The sequence below is a fragment of the Anomaloglossus baeobatrachus genome, chromosome 2, assembly GCF_048569485.1.
Source record: "Anomaloglossus baeobatrachus isolate aAnoBae1 chromosome 2, aAnoBae1.hap1, whole genome shotgun sequence".
NCBI lineage: Eukaryota > Metazoa > Chordata > Amphibia > Anura > Aromobatidae > Anomaloglossus > Anomaloglossus baeobatrachus.
In genome coordinates, this window is record NC_134354.1 from 771,804,091 (window position 1) to 771,821,939 (window position 17,849).

The window sequence follows — 17,849 nt, forward strand, 5'->3', positions numbered from 1 at the left end:
AGTTCCTCTGGCCCTTCTCTGACCTGTTGGACGTGGAGGATTGGGACCTGGCTGAGGGCCGAAAGGACCGAAACCTCGATTGAATTTTTCGTTGCTGAGGTTTGTTTGGTTTGGACTGGGGTAAGGACGAGTCCTTACCCTTGGATTGTTTAATAATTTCATCCAATTGCTCGCCAAACAAACGGTCGCCAGAAAATGGCAAACCGGTTAAGAACTTCTTGGAAGCAGAGTCTGCCTTCCATTCGCGTAGCCACATGGCCCTGCGGACTGCCACCGAATTGGCGGACGCTACCGCTGTACGGCTCGCTGAGTCCAGGACGTTCATGGCGTAGGACGAAAAGGCCGATGCCTGAGAAGTCAAAGACACAACTTGCGGAGCAGAGGTACGTGTGACTGCATTAATCTCAGACAGACAAGCTGAGATAGCTTGGAGTGCCCACACGGCTGCAAAGGCCGGAGCAAAAGACGCGCCTATGGCTTCATAGATGGATTTCATCAGGAGCTCTATTTGCCTGTCAGTGGCATCCTTGAGCGATGAGCCATCTGCCACTGATACTACGGATCTAGCCGCCAGTCTAGAGACTGGAGGATCCACCTTGGGACACTAAGCCCAACCCTTAACTACGTCAGGGGGGAAGGGATAACGTGTGTCATTAAGGCGCTTAGTAAAGCGCTTGTCCGGAAATGCTCTGTGCTTCTGGACAGCATCTCTGAAGTTAGAGTGATCGAAAAACGCACTCCGTGTACGTTTGGGAAACCTAAACTGGTGTTTCTCCTGCTGAGAAGCTGACTCCTCTATAGGTGGAGTTGGGGGAGAAAGATCTAGCACCTGGTTGATGGACGCTATAAGGTCCTTTACTATGGCGTCCCCTTCAGGTGTATCAAGATTGAAAGCAACGTCAGGATCAGAGCCCTGAGCTGCGACCTCCGCCTCATCCTCCAGAGAGTCCTCATGCTGCGACCCCGAACAGCGTGATGAAGCCGGGGAAGGTTCCCAGCGGGCCCGCTTAGCCGGTCTGGGACTGCGGTCCGTGTCGGAGTCCTCCCCGTGGGACCTAGGTGTCACCCCAGGAGCACTCTGCTGCACCGACCGAGAGGGGCCTGGGGGCGATGAACTCACAGTGCCCGGGGCCTGTGTGACCGATCTGGACTGCAAGGCTTCTAGTATCTTAGCAGACCATCTGTCCATAGACTGAGCCATGGATTGTGAAAGCGACTCAGAGAGTTTCTCAGCCAAAACTGCAAACTCTGTCCCTGCCACCTGGACAGTGGAAGCCGGCGGTTCTACCTGAGCCGAGGGTCCCACCAGTGCCCGAGGCTCCGGCTGAGTGAGTGCCACAGGGGCCGAGCATTGCACACAGTGAGGGTAGGTGGAACCTGCAGGTAACATAGCCGCACAAGAGGTACAGGTTGCAAAATAAGCCTGTGCCTTGGCACCCTTGCTCTTTGCGGACGACATGCTGTAGTCTCCTCTGAGAGTGATCACTGAGGGTATATAGCCAAAAGCAAAACAATGCGGCCGAACAGAGAAAATGTATACAAATATATATATATATATACACTTCGGCACCCAAGGGGGGCCAGCACCGGGTAACCGGTGTGGCTTACCGACCGCCCGAAGCGGTTGTGTGTCCACCAGATTCCCTGCCTGGGCCTCCCAGAGCTGTAGAGCTCGTTCTGAAATCCTCCACCGGCAGAAGTGATTGTAAATATGGCTGCCAGAGTTCTCAGGGGAGGAGGGAGCCGTGGGCGTGACTAATAAAGTGCGGGAATCTGGTGCCCCACAGTGCTCAGTGAGGGGGGAGGAGAACACCTAAGTATGCTCCAGCCCTCACTGCCGACGTCCAGTCGACCGTCCCGCCCTTACCCCTGACTGGCAGGCCCGGGGGCGGGAGTTATGGTACTAGGCCGCAGAAGCCGGGGACTAAATTTAATAACGCGGCCGGCAAACAGGCGCGGTCGGCGCGGTAGTCCCGGTCGTCACAAAAAAACAGCAGCCGCTGCAGCGTCTGTAACACAGGCGCTCCATGCACCGTCCCCAAGGGGACACAGAGTACCTTATAGATGCAGGGCCTGTCTCTGATGATACTCAGTCTCCTGTCCGTCAGATTCCCCCAGGGGCTGCGGAGGGAGCCCGGTCCCAGTGAATGGTGACCGGTTAGGATCCCACTTCTCCCAGAGCCTCTAAGGGATGGGGAAGGACAAACGGCATGTGGCTCCAGCCTTTGTACCCGCAATGGGTACCTCAACCTTAACAGCACCGCCGACTTAGTGGGGTGAGAAGGGAGCATGCCGGGGGCCCTGTTAGGGCCCTCTTTTCTTCCATCCGATACAATCAGCAGCTGCTGCTGACTAAAATGGGAGCTTGAGTGAATGTGTGCCTCCTTCAACACAAAGCATAAAACTGAGGAGCCCGTGATGCACGGGAGGGTGTATAGGCAGAGGGGAGGGGTTACACTTTTTAAAGTGTAATACTTTGTGTGGCCTCCGGAGGCAGAAGCTATACACCCAATTGTCTGGGTCTCCCAATGGAGCGACAAAGAAAAAGTTATGTCTGTTGGAAGAAATAGGTGGCGAAAAACAAGAAAGGGAAAATTGACAGTGGTTAAATAATTACCTATTTTTCTCTGCAGCCGGGGGTGGGAATCGGTGAATGATGCGTAACACGATATTGACTATTTCCTCATTTTGGCAAAACAGCTTGAAGAGCGGGTGCTCGGTGATGCAGGCCCGGCCTTCCAACTCTCCCTTGACTTTCTCGATCTCTTTACAGCAGACGGACTCCATCTTGGTAGGTAGTGATATACAGTTAGCGCACTGGCACCAGGTCGTGTTCATCAGACGGGCCGGCGCCGGATGTGTCAATGAATTCTCTTCCTTTATGTTTGATATCTGACATCTTGATATCTGCAACCAAAAAAACATGCATTTATGAGATATGGCCGCCTTAAAGGGTTAATCACCATCTTAAAAAATGGGTCATGTTGCGGATTTGAAAAATGCACCGCAGGTCAATTTACGGCGCTGAGTAAAGAAGAAGCAGAGCGGGCCGGAGAGTTCTACACATCCCATCCACTCGGCTGGTACTGGAAGATGCTGCTTTTTTTTGTGCAGCAAAAATCCACAACATCCAAAACTGAGCGATGACTGAACCTGAACCGGCGCTTCCACTATGACTGAAACCCGAAAGCTGCCAGGGGGATCAAAGTTGATTTCCTCCCGGCAGCAGGGCTCTAAGTGCTGGCACCACATGGTGTCATAATGCTATTAACCTGCAGACTAACGTCATATATGCAGGTAATAGCGGTATGTTACATGACAGGTTCACTTTAATCCACTCATTAATGGTTGGTGATTTTGGTTGCATCCCACAAAGAGAAATGTGCTCAAAACACATCACTATCTATAATATCTATATCACCTCCATGGTCCCAGGAGTGCTCTTCTTCTCCTATTTTAAGCTATGGGGTATAACGTAAAGCTTGTGAGCCCCCATGTAAAATCTCAAACAGGGCCCCCAACTATCACAGGTCTTTATAAATAGTCTTTCATATGGGGGCAAAATAACTTTTTGGTCCCCTCTCGGCTCCAAGGTCCCGGGATCTGACTGCAACCCCTGCACTTATTATATACCGTAATTACACCACTGTCTGGACCTCATTCACAAGACCGTAAAAATATGATACTGATATCATCAGTGTGTTTTCCGGGTGCCATCAGTGTTTAGGATCAGCGTGTCATCCGGGTGAAGTCTGTGTTTTGAATCAGTGATTTTTCCGGGTGCCGTCCGTGTTTTGGATCAGTGTGTTTTCTGGGTGCCATTAGTGTTTTGGATCAGTGATCATCCGGGTGCCGTCAGTGTTTTGTATCAGTGTGTTTTCTGGGTGCCATTAGTGTTTTGGATCAGTGTGTCATCCAGGTGGCGTCAGTGTTTTGGGTAACTGTGTCATCTGGGTGCTGCCCGTGTTTTGGATCAGGGTGTCATTTGGGTGAAGTCCGTGTTTTGGATCAGGGCGTCATCCGGGTGCCATCAGTGTTTTGGATCAGTGTGTCATCCGGGTGCCGTCAGTGTTTAGGATCAGGGTGTCATCCAGGTGAAGTCAGTGTTTTGGATCAGTGTGTCATCCATCAGTATTTTGGATCAGGGTGTCATCCAGGTGCCGTCAGTGTTTTGGATCAGGGTGACATCCGGGTGCTGCCTGTGTTTTGGATCAGGGTGTCAACCGGGTGCTGTCCGTGTTTTGGATAAGGGTGTCATCCGGGTGAAGTCAGTGTTTTGGATCAGTGTGTCATCCGGGTGGCGTCAGTGTTTCGGATCAGGGTGACATCCGGGTGCTGCCTATGTTTTGGATCAGGGTGTCAACCGGGTGCTGTCCGTGTTTTGGATAAGGGTGTCATCCAGGTGAAGTCCGTGTTTTGGATCAGGGTGTCATCCGGGTGAAGTCCGTGTTTTGGATCAGGGTGTCATCCGGGTGAAGTCCGTGTTTTGGATCAGTGTGTCATCCGGGTGAAGTCCGTGTTTTGGATCAGTGTGTCATCCGGTTGAAGTCCGTGTTTTGGATCAGTGTGTCATCCGGGTGAAGTCTGTGTTTTGGATCAGTGTGTCATCCGGGTGAAGTCAGTGTTTTGGATCAGTGTGTCATCCGGGTGAAGTCAGTGTTTTGGATCAGTGTGTCATCCGGGTGAAGTCTGTGTTTTGGATCAGTGTGTCATCCGGGTGAAGTCCGTGTTTTGGATCAGTGTGTCATCCGGGTGAAGTCCGTGTTTTGGATCAGGGTGTCATCCGGGTGAAGTCCGTGTTTTGGATCAGGGTGTCATCCGGGTGAAGTCCGTGTTTTGGATCAGTGTGTCATCCGGGTGAAGTCCGTGTTTTGGATCAGTGTGTCATCCGGGTGAAGTCCGTGTTTTGGATCAGTGTGTCATCCGGGTGAAGTCAGTGTTTTGGATCAGTGTGTCATCCGGGTGAAGTCTGTGTTTTGGATCAGTGTGTCATCCGGGTGAAGTCCGTGTTTTGGATCAGTGTGTCATCCGGGTGAAGTCCGTGTTTTGGATCAGGGTGTCATCCGGGTGAAGTCTGTGTTTTGGATCAGGGTGCCATCCATGTGCCATCAGTATTTTGGATCAGGGTGCCGTCCATGTGCCGTCAGTGTTTTGGATCAGGGTGTCATCTGGGTGAGGTCCGTGTTTTGGATCAGTGTGTTGTCCGTGTTTTGGATCAGTGTGTTGTCCGTGTGCTGCCAGTGTTTTGGATCAGTGTGTCATCCACGTCCCATCAGTGTTTTGGATCAGAGTGTCATCTGGGTGCCATCAGTGTTTAGGATCAGTGTGTTGTCCGTGTGCTGTCAGTGATTTGGATCAGTGTGTTGTCCGTGTGCTGTCAGTGTTTTGGATCAGTGTGTTGTCCGTGTGCTGTCAGTGTTTTGGATCAGTGTGTTGTCCGTGTGCTGTCAGTGTTGAGGATCAGTGTGTTGTCCGTGTGCTGTCAGTGATTTGGATCAGTGTGTTGTCCGTGTGCTGTCAGTGATTTGGATCAGTGTGTTGTCCGTGTGCCGTCAGTGTTTTGGATCAGTGTGTTGTCCGTGTGCTGCCAGTGTTTTGGATCAGTGTGTTGTCCGTGTGCTGCCAGTGTTTTGGATCAGTGTGTTGTCCGTGTGCTGTCAGTGTTTTGGATCAGTGTGTTGTCCGTGTGCTGCCAGTGTTTTGGATCAGTGTGCCCTCCTTGCTTTGGATCAGTGTGTTGTCCGTGTGCTGTCAGTGTTTTGGATCAGTGTGTTGTCCGTGTGCTGCCAGTGTTTTGGATCAGTGTGCCCTCCTTGCTTTGGATCAGTGTGTTGTCCGTGTGCCGTCAGTGTTTTGGATCAGTGTGTCATCCGGGTGAGGTCCGTGTTTTGGATCAGTGTGTTGTCCGTGTTTTGGATCAGTGTGTTGTCCGTGTGCTGTCAGTGTTTTGGATTAGTTTGTTGTCCGTGTGCTGCCAGTGTTTTGGATCAGTGTGTTGTCCGTGTGCTGTCAGTGTTTTGGATCAGTGTGTTGTCCGTGTGCTGCCAGTGTTTTGGATCAGTGTGTTGTCCGTGTGCTGTCAGTGTTTTGGATCAGTGTGTTGTCCGTGTGCTGTCAGTGTTTTGGATCAATGTGTTGTCCGTGTGCTGCCAGTGTTTTGGATCAGTGTGTTGTCCGTGTGCTGTCAGTGTTTTGGATCAGTGTGTTGTCCGTGTGCTGTCAGTGTTTTGGATCAGTGTGTTGTCCGTGTGCTGTCAGTGTTTTGGATCAGTGTGTTGTCCGTGTGCTGTCAGTGTTTTGGATCAGTGTGTTGTCCGTGTGCTGCCAGTGTTTTGGATCAGTGTGCCCTCCTTGCTTTGGATCGGTGTGTTCTTCAGGTGTTAGTTTTTACCATCAGTTGTCATCAGTGTTTTTCAAAGATGGGTCCGACTCCTTAAGTAAATAAACGACAAAACTTCTCCTATCCTTTACAATGTTAAACACGGATGGCACAGATTATACACAGATTATACACAGATTATACACAGATGCCATCCATGTGCTGTACGTGTTTTTCACGCACCCATAGACTTGAATTGACCCTTGTCATCTGTGCTGCCGAAACCCCCCCCAGACATGTGAATAGCATCATAGATTAGAGATTTGTCGTTTGTGAACAATCTGAGACAAAGAGCCGGCTTCCTGCGGTGAATCACGGGGAACGGAACCCCAGTGAGAGCCTGGAAACGCTCTTAATGGCTCTCACTGGGTGTAAAATTCTGGTTTGGCGGAATAATGCCCCACACACTGAAAACAAACCCCGCCCACTCAGCAATGTAATTGGCTGGCTCCAAGTAGGCGGAGTTATGACTACAGGTGGGCGGGATTTTGCCAGCATGAACGTCATCTTACATAGGTTTTTACCTGGGGTTAACAAATATTCAATAGGGACCATCATTTGGGGTACAAAAAAAACGGCTCTTTTTGGTGAGCGGAGCCAAGTGACCCCATCACTAACATAGATAATAATGCCCTTTCATTAACAGTAACACCCCCTTACCTGATCTTCAAGCCCGGCTGACACTATCGCGTCATCTTCTAGGTTTTCATTGTCGGCCATTTTTTTTTTCCAAAAATTTTTGTTTTATATTCTGAAAAACAAATGAAAAAAAAATCAAGTTTTTATTAGGTAAAGTGCAATAAAAATGTCCCCCTCCATCGCCCCACGTCCGTAAAAAGGCCGATTGTGTCAAAATACAACTTTTATTAACCCAATAGGTAAATGTCATAAATAGGAAACAAAATTGTCTTTTTTTTTTTTTTTTTTAGAGTGATCGCAGCAACTTCTACTAAATATGCAATAAAAGGAGCTCAAAACGTGATACGTCGGTCAAAATGACACCAATAAAACCGCCATGTAAACAATAAACCATCACATGGCGCCATCTAGGTCACAGGAGTCAGAAAATGGTGGCAAAAACGACATTTCTTCAAAGAGGGCCGACCGGCAGGATTTTCCTATATAAACTAAAGCCAGTGCTATACTGGGGATATCATGCTGATTCTATACATACCATTAATTGTGAGATCTGTGTGCGGAATTATTAGGCAAATGAGTATTTTGCTCACATGATGCTTTTTATATATGTCGTCCTACTCCAAGCTGTATAGGCTGAGAGCCAACTACCAATTAAGTAAATCAGGTGATGTGCCTCTCTGTAATGAGGAGGGGTGCGGTGTAATGACATCAACACCCTATATAAGGGGGGGCTTAATTATTAGGCAACTTACTTTCCTTTGGTAAAATGGGTCAGAAGAGAGATTTGACGGGCTCTGAAAAGTCCGAAATTGTGCAATGTCTTGCAGAGGGACGCAGCAGTCTTGAAATTGCCAAACTTTTGAAGCGTGATCCCCGAACAATCAAGCGTTTCATGACAAATAGCCAACAGGGTCGCAAGAAGCGTGTTGGGCAAAATAACTGCCCATGAATTGAGGAAAATCAAGTGTGAAGCTGCCAATACACGCGTTTTTTGGATGTGTTTTTCAGCCAGAGGGTGCGTTTTTCGCTGAAGGCACAAAAATGTAGCGTGTGCACATAGCCTTACAGTGCTTTTTTTTATATATATAAAAAACTTTTCTGCTGCTAAACCTCTAAGGCCCTGTGTGCACTAGAAAATGGAATTTTCTTAAAAACATTCTGCAGCCTCTGAAAGATTACCGCACCTGCGGCAAAAAAACGCAGCAAACCGCACCCGAAAACCGCATGCGGTTTTACCGCAAATTTTCCGCGGGTTGTTCCCTGCGGTTTTTCACCATTATCTATGGCAAAAAATGCAGGTACCTGCAGAAAAGAAGTGACATGCTCATTCTTTTTGCTGCAGAAATTCTACAGCAAAACCTGAAAGGGAAAACAGTGCAGGGTGCGCACACAATTTTTTTTTACCATAGGTTTTGCTGGGAAAGGACCGCAGAAAGGTTAACATTTTCTGCAGCAATTCATGCAGCAAAACCGTAGCAAAAACCGCAGCGTGCGCACAGGGCCTTATCCTTATTTTTGTTCTGTGTTGCATCATTTCTTGGTTGTTTTCTCACTATTTCTATACCATGCCTTATACATTTTTAATCTTTCATTAATAAAATGTTTTTGTTTTGTTTTTTAAATAGGATTTTCTGGCTATTCTTTCTGAATAGGTTTTGTTGCCCCCATACAGTAGTATGCAGCCCCATATAGTATTATGTGCCTCCACACATTATTATGTGCCCCCATATAGTAGTATACAGTATAGACACATTGGTGGGTATATACAGCCATATAAATGTGTGTGTGTGTGTGTGTATATATATATATATATATATATATATATATACATATTATATATATATAGTATGTATGTGTGTGTGTATATATATATATATATATATATATATATACACACACACTTATTTATTTACACAGCTGTATATACACACCCATATAAATATATACATATGTATAAAAAAATGTATGGATATCTATATCAAACCAGTGGTGGCACAGTGGGGTTCAATTTGTGTGATGGCAGGCAGGCAGGCTCGTAGGGCATATCAACATCCCTGCGGGGTGGTGTGATGCCAGCTGTCCCTGCTTTTCATCCGGTCTGGTCTGCAGCTGATCGTCTCCTCCCTGCGCTCTCTGATCAGCTGTTCCTTGGGGCGTGATCCAATTATGTTGTGACCATGTGCGCTCCCACGGTCACACTAAGAGCAGAGGATGCGAGGGTGTATGAGCTGCCCTTGCATAGGCCACAAAGCAATAAGATGATGTGACATAATCTTAACAAACACGGCGCTGGAGATAAACGCTATGCACAGGTGCCAACTCCAACGCCATCTTAGTGAAGAGATTTAGTAAATCTGTGATATACTGTAATTAGCATACGTAAAAGAGACAGGGGGAGGAAGGACATGGGGGGGGAGAGAAGGACAGGCAGGCAGACAGGGGCGGGAATAACTAGCAAAACCCGACCCACCTATCAGATATTCTGTAGCTGCTGTCAATCAAATAACAGTGCATTTCACAAACTTTACTTTCCTGTATTTCAGAAAGTATACATCCGATCTCACAACTAAAGGTATGTATAGAATCAGCATGATAGCGCCAGTAAAGAGTTTAGGAGTGATAAGGTCAGAAATTTTTTGTTTGTCATTTAAACTCATTGCTGGTGATGTGTGTCAGGGCTCTTTATATCTCTGAAAGCAATTACAGATACCTGTGCACATTAGTTTGGCGTTAGGTGTGTCCAAATAAAGGCAAGACTGTTCCACATTATTAAGCAATCTACATTTTTTGCCAAAATGGGAAAGAAAAAGGATGTGTCAGCTGCTGAGAAGAAACAAATTGTGGAGTATTTAGGTCAAGGCATGACTACAATCAACATTGCCAAGACACTTCATCGTGATCATCGCACAATCCAGAAGTATGTAGCTGATTCCCAGCACACGCGTGTGCGTGCTGATAAGGAGAAATTGAGGACTCTTTCCAACAGGCAATTGCGTCAGGTTAAAAGAGCAGCTGCTAAAATGCCTTGTCATAGCAGCAGACAAGTCTTTGAAGCTGCTGGTGCCTCCAACGTCCTCCGAACAACAAGATGCAGGGTCCTTCAGAGGTTTGCAGCTGTGCGTAAGCCATCCTGTCGACCACCTCTATCCACTGCACACAAGCAGAAACGGCTCCAGTGGGCCAAACGATACATGAAGACTGACTTCCAAACTGTTTTGTTCACCGATGAGTGCCGTGCAACGCTCGATGGTCCAGATGGATGGAGTGGAGGATGGCTGGTTGATGGACACCCCATGAAAACATGGCTAAGGCGCCATCAAGGCAGAGGTGGAGTAATCTTTTGGGCTGGAATCATGGGGAGAGAGATTGTCGGCCCCTTTAGGATCCCTGAAGGGGTAAATATGAACTCCATAATCTATGTGGAGTTTCTAAAACAGCACTTCCTGCCATGGTTCAGGAGGAAGAACCGTGCATTTCGCAGCAAGATCATTTTCCTGCATGATAATGCACCGTCTCATGCTGCAAATAACACATCTGCATCTCTGGCTGCTATGGCATAAAAGAGGACAAACTTATGGTGTGGCCACCATCTTCCCCTGACCTCAACCCCATTGAGAACCTCTGGAGCATCATCAAAAGGAGTGTCTATGATGGCGGGAGGCAGTTCACATCTAAGCAATAGCTCTGGGAGGGTATTCTGTCCACATGCAAAACAATTGAAGCACAAACCATCCAAAAACTGACAAATTCAATGGACGAGAGAGTTCAGAAGCTTCTTTCGAACAAGGGGTCCTATGTGCAAATGTAACAGCACCTAGAATTAAGTTTTGACATGAACTTTATATACGAAAATCCTTCTGTTTAATGCGCTTTAACAAAGTTTACCCTTTTTCAGCCATTTTTACATTGCACTTGACGCGGTAAAAAGAAAAAAAAATGAAACACAACGGTGGAGTTGCCTCACTTGGAACTTTTTTTTTTGTTCCCAACAAAAAACAAATTAAAAAGTGCCCAAAGAGTCATTTTTACCCCCCAAGAAAATGTCCCGAATGTACTTTTACCCCCCACAGGTGACACAGGAGACTCCACCAGACGAGCAGCAACGACACTCACTCATCGGAAGGAGCGCATGCGCAGTCACCGCAGCTCACGGCTGGGTTTGGTCACGTGCTCCAGGGGTGCTGGAGGCGCCGTCGCGTCCTAGTGACGTCACGCCGAGGCGCTGGAAGATGTCTGACGCTTCCGGTCGTGCGGCGGGAAACGAGATGCCGGCCAAGAAGCAGAAGCTCAGCAGCGATGAGAACAGCAACCCCGAGCTGTCCGGGGATGAAAACGTAAGAGGAGACGAGCGGGCGGGGAGGAGGCGGCCCCGGGCAGAGACTGGGGGAAAAAATGTCTCCTGGCAACTGAGCTCACTGGTGCCCGGGCACTACAGGGTCAGTGAGGGAGAATGGCTGTTAGCTAGGAAGTAGTCTGGGCTAGAGCTGCGGCGATCCATAGCTGCATGAGGCGGGGGGAGGGCATGCTGGAACTTACAGTTCCTCAGGTCTGGGGGGAGGGGCGTTTAGTATGACATGCTGGTATTAGTAGTTCCCCATCTCTGGGGGGGTTGGGGACGTTAGTAGAACATGCTGGTACTTGTAGTTCCTCGAGGGGGCATTTAGTATGACATGATTGTACTTCCTAAGCTCTTGGATGAGGGGAATTTATTAGAGCATGCTGGTTCTTGTAGTTCCCTGGGAGGAGGATATGCTGGTACTTGTAGTTCCTCAGAGGTTGGGGCACTTTGGAGAGCATGCTGGTACTAGTAGTTCCTCAGGTCTGGGGTGAAGGGCATTTACTAGAATATGCTTGGACTAGTAGTTCACCAGGGGGATTTAGTAGCACATGCTGGTACTTGTAGCTCTTCAGGGAGCTTTATTAGTGCATGCTGATACTTGTAGATCCTCAAGGGGGATTTAGTAAAGCTGCTGGTACTAGTAGTCATTCAGGGGGATTTAGTAGAGCATGCTGTTACTTGTAGTTCCGCAGGGGGATCTAGTGCAGCATGCTGGTACTATAGTAGATATTCAGGGTCTGATTTATTAGAATATGCTGGTACTTGTAGTTCCATGAATGCTATAATAATATAATATTCATTTATATAGCGCTGTTAATTCCACATACATTGGCAACACTGTCCCCATTGGGGCTCAAAATCTAAATTCCCTATCTGTATGTTTTTGGAGTTTGGGAGGAAACCCACGCAAACACGGGGAGAACATACAAACTCCTTGGTGGGAATTGAACCCAGGACCCCAGCGTTGCAAGGCTGCAGTGCTAGCCACTGAGCCACCGTACAGTGCTAACAACTGTGCCGCCGTACAGCCAGGTTCTCGGCATGTGAACAGTAGTGATTCTGACAAGTTTCAGTGATCGGCTGTTTTGCAAAATGAAGCAGTAATAGATGCAGGAATAGTTTATTTTAGGAGGTTTATGGCCCCCGCAGGATTTGGGATCGGTCTGGGTCCTAAGAGGCTGCTGAACCCCAATAATCAAAACTTCCATGGGGACTGAGATATGTTATGTTTTCTTTTCTTTTTAGTTTCTTCCTCACCTTCTTACTAGAGCTGTAACATTTACTTTTCTGTTTAGAAAGCGTTGTTTTTGTTTAGTTTTTTTTTTTTTGCAGAGAGAATTGCAGTTTTGGCTGACAATTAATTTTCGCATATAATGATTAGCAGGTGAAATGGTTGAAATTACATTTTTGTTGTGACGGAGGAGCGGTTGTTGTTAGTCATTTACTGTGCAGTAAAAGTGACCTTGTTGGTGCGACCACAGTGATGACAAACTTGTGTGTAATATGTATTGTAAGATATATTATAGAGGTTGTCTGGAGAATTGTGACTCCTCACAGTGCGCACTGTCAGGGATCACCGGGAGCGATATGTAGGAAATACGCTGCATTCCAACTAGACGAGTTCGGCTGCGCTCAATGCATGTCTAGTCGGAATGTGGCTGGAAGTATGCAAATCACACATGTGTGGTCACATGACTGCCCGTCCCCCACCAGCATCAGAGAATCCTGACAGTGTGTCCTGTGAGGATTCACAAGTCTTCAGTCACACAGAGTTCAAGCCAAACTAGATAGATATGTTGCAGATGAAGAGAAAAAAAAAAATTAGCGGATTGCGTCACTCTTATTTTTTTGTTGTTGAAGCTTGGTGATGACTTGGTCGTAGTCTGTCAAGTTTATAGGTTTATTGGTACCATTTTGGCGTCCATATAATGTTTTTGATCACATTTTTGTAGGAGGGCGGCACGGTGGCTCAGTGGTTAGCACTGCAGTCTTGCAGCGCTGGGGTCCTGGGTTCGAATCCCACCAATGATGGCATGTTCTCCCCGTGTTTGCGTGGGTTTTCTCTGGGTACTCCGGTTTCCTCCCACACTCCAAAAAACATACAGATATGGAATTTAGATTGTGAGCCCCAATGGGGACAGTGTTCCTGATGTATGTAAAGCACTGCGGAATATGTTATCGCATATATATATATATATATATATATATATATATATATATATATATATATAAAAAAAAATAAAGATTTATTATTTATTTTATTATTAGGAGGGAATGAATAATCCCCTGCCCAACCCCACTCCCCCTCCAAAAAAACAGCAGTTCTGTTTTTTGACTTTTTGATATTTTTTTTATGCTGCTTTAACATAAAGGTTAATTCGCGCTAAGGGTTGATCAGACTATTAAGGATGTGGCGAAACCAAATGTTTTGTTTTTTTTCTCTATTGTTGAACTGAAGGGGGTGAGAGGTGTTCGGCTCTGACAAAATGACTTGATCAGTCAGGAATTACGCTGCTGAATAGGATAACTGAAGTGAGCACTAATATATATATATATATATATATATATATATATATATATATATATATATATATATATATATATATATTATGCGTGCAAGCCAAAAAATACATACTATATAAGGATAAGGCTGCACATCAAACTTAGATAATGGTATAATGCCTCAAGCATATGGAAAATATTGGAATATACAATGAAAAATGCTACTTGCTAATTTGAACATGTGAATAATGAATTGCATACCTGCCATGAATATTAGGAAAAAGGAGATATTTAGCAATCACATTGATCAATGTAACTGAGCCCCAAGACCTCGTCAAGGTATATCTCTATATTGGGGTCCCTAGCTCTGTGACCCTAACTGTGTGTCATCTCATTGCAATTAAAAACTGCTGTGGGTGGAGAGGGGTAACTAAGGACTTTCTTATATAGGAGATGGAAAAAACATGGCCGAAAGGGGCGGAGCTGTGTTCACATTCAGAAAAATTACCCCTCTCCACCCACAGCAGTTTTTAATTGCAATGAGATGACACACAGTTAGGGTCACAGAGCTAGGGACCCCAATATAGAGATATACCTTGACGAGGTCTTGGAGCTCAGTTACATTGATCAATGCGATTGCTAAATATCTCCTTTTTCCTTATATTCATGGCAGGTATGCAATTCATTATTCACATGTTCAAATTAGCAAGTAGCATTTTTCATTGTATATTCCAATATTTTTCCATATGCTTGAGGCATTATACCATTATCTAAGTTTGATGTGCAGCCTTATCCTTATATAGGAATTACGCTGCATCCGGCTTATACTTCAGTTTTGTTAATGGTTTTCTGTTTTCCTGCTTGCTGCCAGTGAATGGAATAACTCTTGGTTACATTTAGAGATGATCATAAAGTTTTGCAGCAGTTGGCTCTGCTCATGAGGCGCCCGTGATGCCGGCATATAGGAGGTTGGCAGCTTTGGTCGGCGGCCAGGATCCAGCGAAGATTTTTGATCCTGTCTGATTATGTTCAGAGGCTGAAATCGCTTTGCTTCTCACAGCTGCTGAGTTGCTGCCTTTGTATCCAGTTAGTTTCCCTCCGCGCTTACTGACTGCTGACTTGTATCCTGTGATGGCTGCCATCCATGGAAAGTTGTGTATGCAGGTCGTGCTGAGCATTTGCATAATTTTCTTTGCTTTAGGCCAGGGCTACTCAACAAGTTGTCACTGCCACACATTGCACCATTGGATGTAATGCAACTGCGACTGAGTCAGAGATGTTTCCAAATGTGGTGGCTGGGTCGGCTGGCCCTGTGCGCTGGCTGGGTCGGCTGGCCCTGTGCGCTGGCTGGGTCGGCTGGCCCTGTGCGCTGGCTGGGTCGGCTGGCCCTGTGCGCTGGCTGGGTCGGCTGGCCCTGTGCGCTGGCTGGGTCGGCTGGCCCTGTGCGCTGGCTGGGTCGGCTGGCCCTGTGCGCTGGCTGGGTCGGCTGGCCCTGTGCGCTGGCTGGGTCGGCTGGCCCTGTGCGCTGGCTGGGTCGGCTGGCCCTGTGCGCTGGCTGGGTCGGCTGGCCCTGTGCGCTGGCTGGGTCGGCTGGCCCTGTGCGCTGGCTGGGTCGGCTGGCCCTGTGCGCTGGCTGGGTCGGCTGGCCCTGTGCGCTGGCTGGGTCGGCTGGCCCTGTGCGCTGGCTGGGTCGGCTGGCCCTGTGCGCTGGCTGGGTCGGCTGGCCCTGTGCGCTGGCTGGGTCGGCTGGCCCTGTGCGCTGGCTGGGTCGGCTGGCCCTGTGCGCTGGCTGGGTCGGCTGGCCCTGTGCGCTGGCTGGGTCGGCTGGCCCTGTGCGCTGGCTGGGTCGGCTGGCCCTGTGCGCTGGCTGGGTCGGCTGGCCCTGTGCGCTGGCTGGGTCGGCTGGCCCTGTGCGCTGGCTGGGTCGGCTGGCCCTGTGCGGTTTCCTCCCACATTCCAAAGACTGATAGGGAATTTATCTTGTGAGGCCCAATGGGGACAGTGATGACTATAAAATAGAAATACAATAAAAAAGAATATTGCTGTCTCGCTAAATGTCACCATGTAGCCCCAGCAAATGTGATTTCTTTTTTGACTGCCTTGTACATACACCTCTGTATCTTACACACATGGCTTTTATTTATGTCGGGGCCAATGTATCTTGTTCAGAAATTGTGTGACGGGGGAGGGGAGGTAATGGGGACGCCACCGTGTGGTATCCATATGACGAGGAGTTGGGTTTTCCATTGAAGTTTGGAGCTGAGCTCTGATCTACAAGTTTCAGGTTCAATAAAGATGTGCACGCTCAGATATATATATATATATATATATATATATATATATATATATATATATATATATATATATATATATATATATATATATATATATATATATATATATATATATATATATCTATATATATATCTATCTTTCCTCTTTAACATGAAATTGTGTGGGAGAGTTTTTCCGTGAATATACAAGTATCTGAGTATATATAGTTGTGTGTATGAGACTTTAAGCTCAGTTCACATGTTCAGTAATCATCCATTAGGCTATGTGCGCACTAGAAAAGTGATTTTTCTCAAGAAAATTTCTTGAGAAACTTCTGGGAGTTGAAGATTACCGCACCTGCGGTAAATAACCGCACCAAATCCGCGGGAAAAACGCATGCGTTTTTGCCGCGGTTTTTCCGCAGGTTGGTTCCTGCGGTTTTTTTATGCTGAACAGAAATAAATATAGATAATAGATAATCGATAGACAGATAATGGATAGAGGGAAAGATGGATAGATGAATAGATAGATGAGAAAGACCTATATAATGTCTCACCCCCCCTGCATATTCTAAGCTGGCGTCCTTTAGTGACTTTCATGTGGCACTAAAGGGTGCCTACCCTTGTATTTAGCCAAAAAATAAATAATTAAAAAGAAAATGACGTGGGGTTCCCCCTATTTTTGTAGCCAGCTACGGTAAAGCAGACAGCTGTAGCCTGCAGACCACAGCTGGCAGCTTCACCTTGGCTGGTAATCCAAAACAGAGGGCACCCCACGCTGTTATTTTACATTAAATAAATAATTTAAAACAAAAAACGTGGGGTCCCCCCCAAATTGGATCACCAGCCAAGGTAAAGCGGACAGCTGGGGTCTGATATTCTCAGACTAGGGAGGTCCACTGTTATTGGACACTCCCCAGGCTAAAATAGCAGGCCACAGCCGCCCCAGAAGTGGCGCATCCATTAGACATGCCAATCCTGGCGCTTCGCCCCAACTCATCCCGTTGCCCTGGTGCGGTGGCAAACGAGGTAATATATGGGGTTGATGCCAAATGTGTAATGTCACCTGGCATCAAGCCCTAGGGTTAGTGATGTCACGCGTCTATCAGATACCTGACGGCACAAACCCAGTCCGTAAGAAATATAAAATAGACAACAAAAAAGTTTTATTTGAAAAAAAAAAACACTCCCCACATTCCCTCTTTCACCAATTTATTGATAAGAACAATCAATTCCACGTCCGGCGTAATCCAATAAGGGGGGGGGGCGTCCCACGGCGATCCATACCATAGTCAATGTCCCATTCAATGAAGAACAGAATGTTCCCCATTGGCTGGGAGAGCAATGCAGTGACCTGCGCTAACATCAATAGCCCAGGTCACTGCTGGGGATGCAGAGCGCTGCTGTCAGGAGGTTAGATGAGATCATTACCTGCTGTGATGATCTCCTGCAGTCCTGCCATCAGCGCTGTCACTGACTTCTATGCCCGCCGCGTTCTCAGTGAAGAACATTACCGCAGGTAAATCGCGGCTATACCGGGGGTATACCGCACATCATTTGCTACCTGCGGTATACCCCCGGAATTTCGCGATTACATTACAGTGAATTGAGTGAAATTCCAGGGGTATTCCGCTGGGACCTGCAGAAAATAATGGACATGCACATTTTCTCAAAGTTTCTTGAGAAAAATCCGCAGCGTGCGCACAGCTATTTTTTG

General features: G+C 47.1%; 2 protein-coding genes across 7 annotated transcripts in view; one reads left to right on the forward strand and one right to left on the reverse strand.

Annotated features, from left to right (window-relative positions):
- The window catches only part of LOC142290719 (P2X purinoceptor 7-like), a 31,895-nt gene extending 20,685 nt beyond the window's left edge, over positions 1–11,210 (reverse strand). The window contains exons 1-3 of one of the 6 annotated variants that reach the window (XM_075334708.1): positions 11,132–11,210; positions 7,040–7,130; positions 2,618–2,907 (exon numbers count right to left, since the gene is read on the reverse strand). In XM_075334708.1, coding sequence (XP_075190823.1) covers positions 2,618–2,907; positions 7,040–7,099 — 350 coding nt within the window. In that variant the 5' untranslated portion in view covers positions 7,100–7,130; positions 11,132–11,210. The other 5 variants (XM_075334706.1, XM_075334707.1, XM_075334710.1 and 2 more) reach the window with 5 other exon arrangements.
- The window catches only part of EED (embryonic ectoderm development), an 84,030-nt gene continuing 77,388 nt past the window's right edge, over positions 11,208–17,849 (forward strand). Inside the window, exon 1 of the mRNA XM_075334705.1 lies at positions 11,208–11,352. Coding sequence (XP_075190820.1) covers positions 11,248–11,352 — 105 coding nt within the window. The 5' untranslated portion in view covers positions 11,208–11,247. The remainder of the gene's footprint in view (positions 11,353–17,849) is intronic.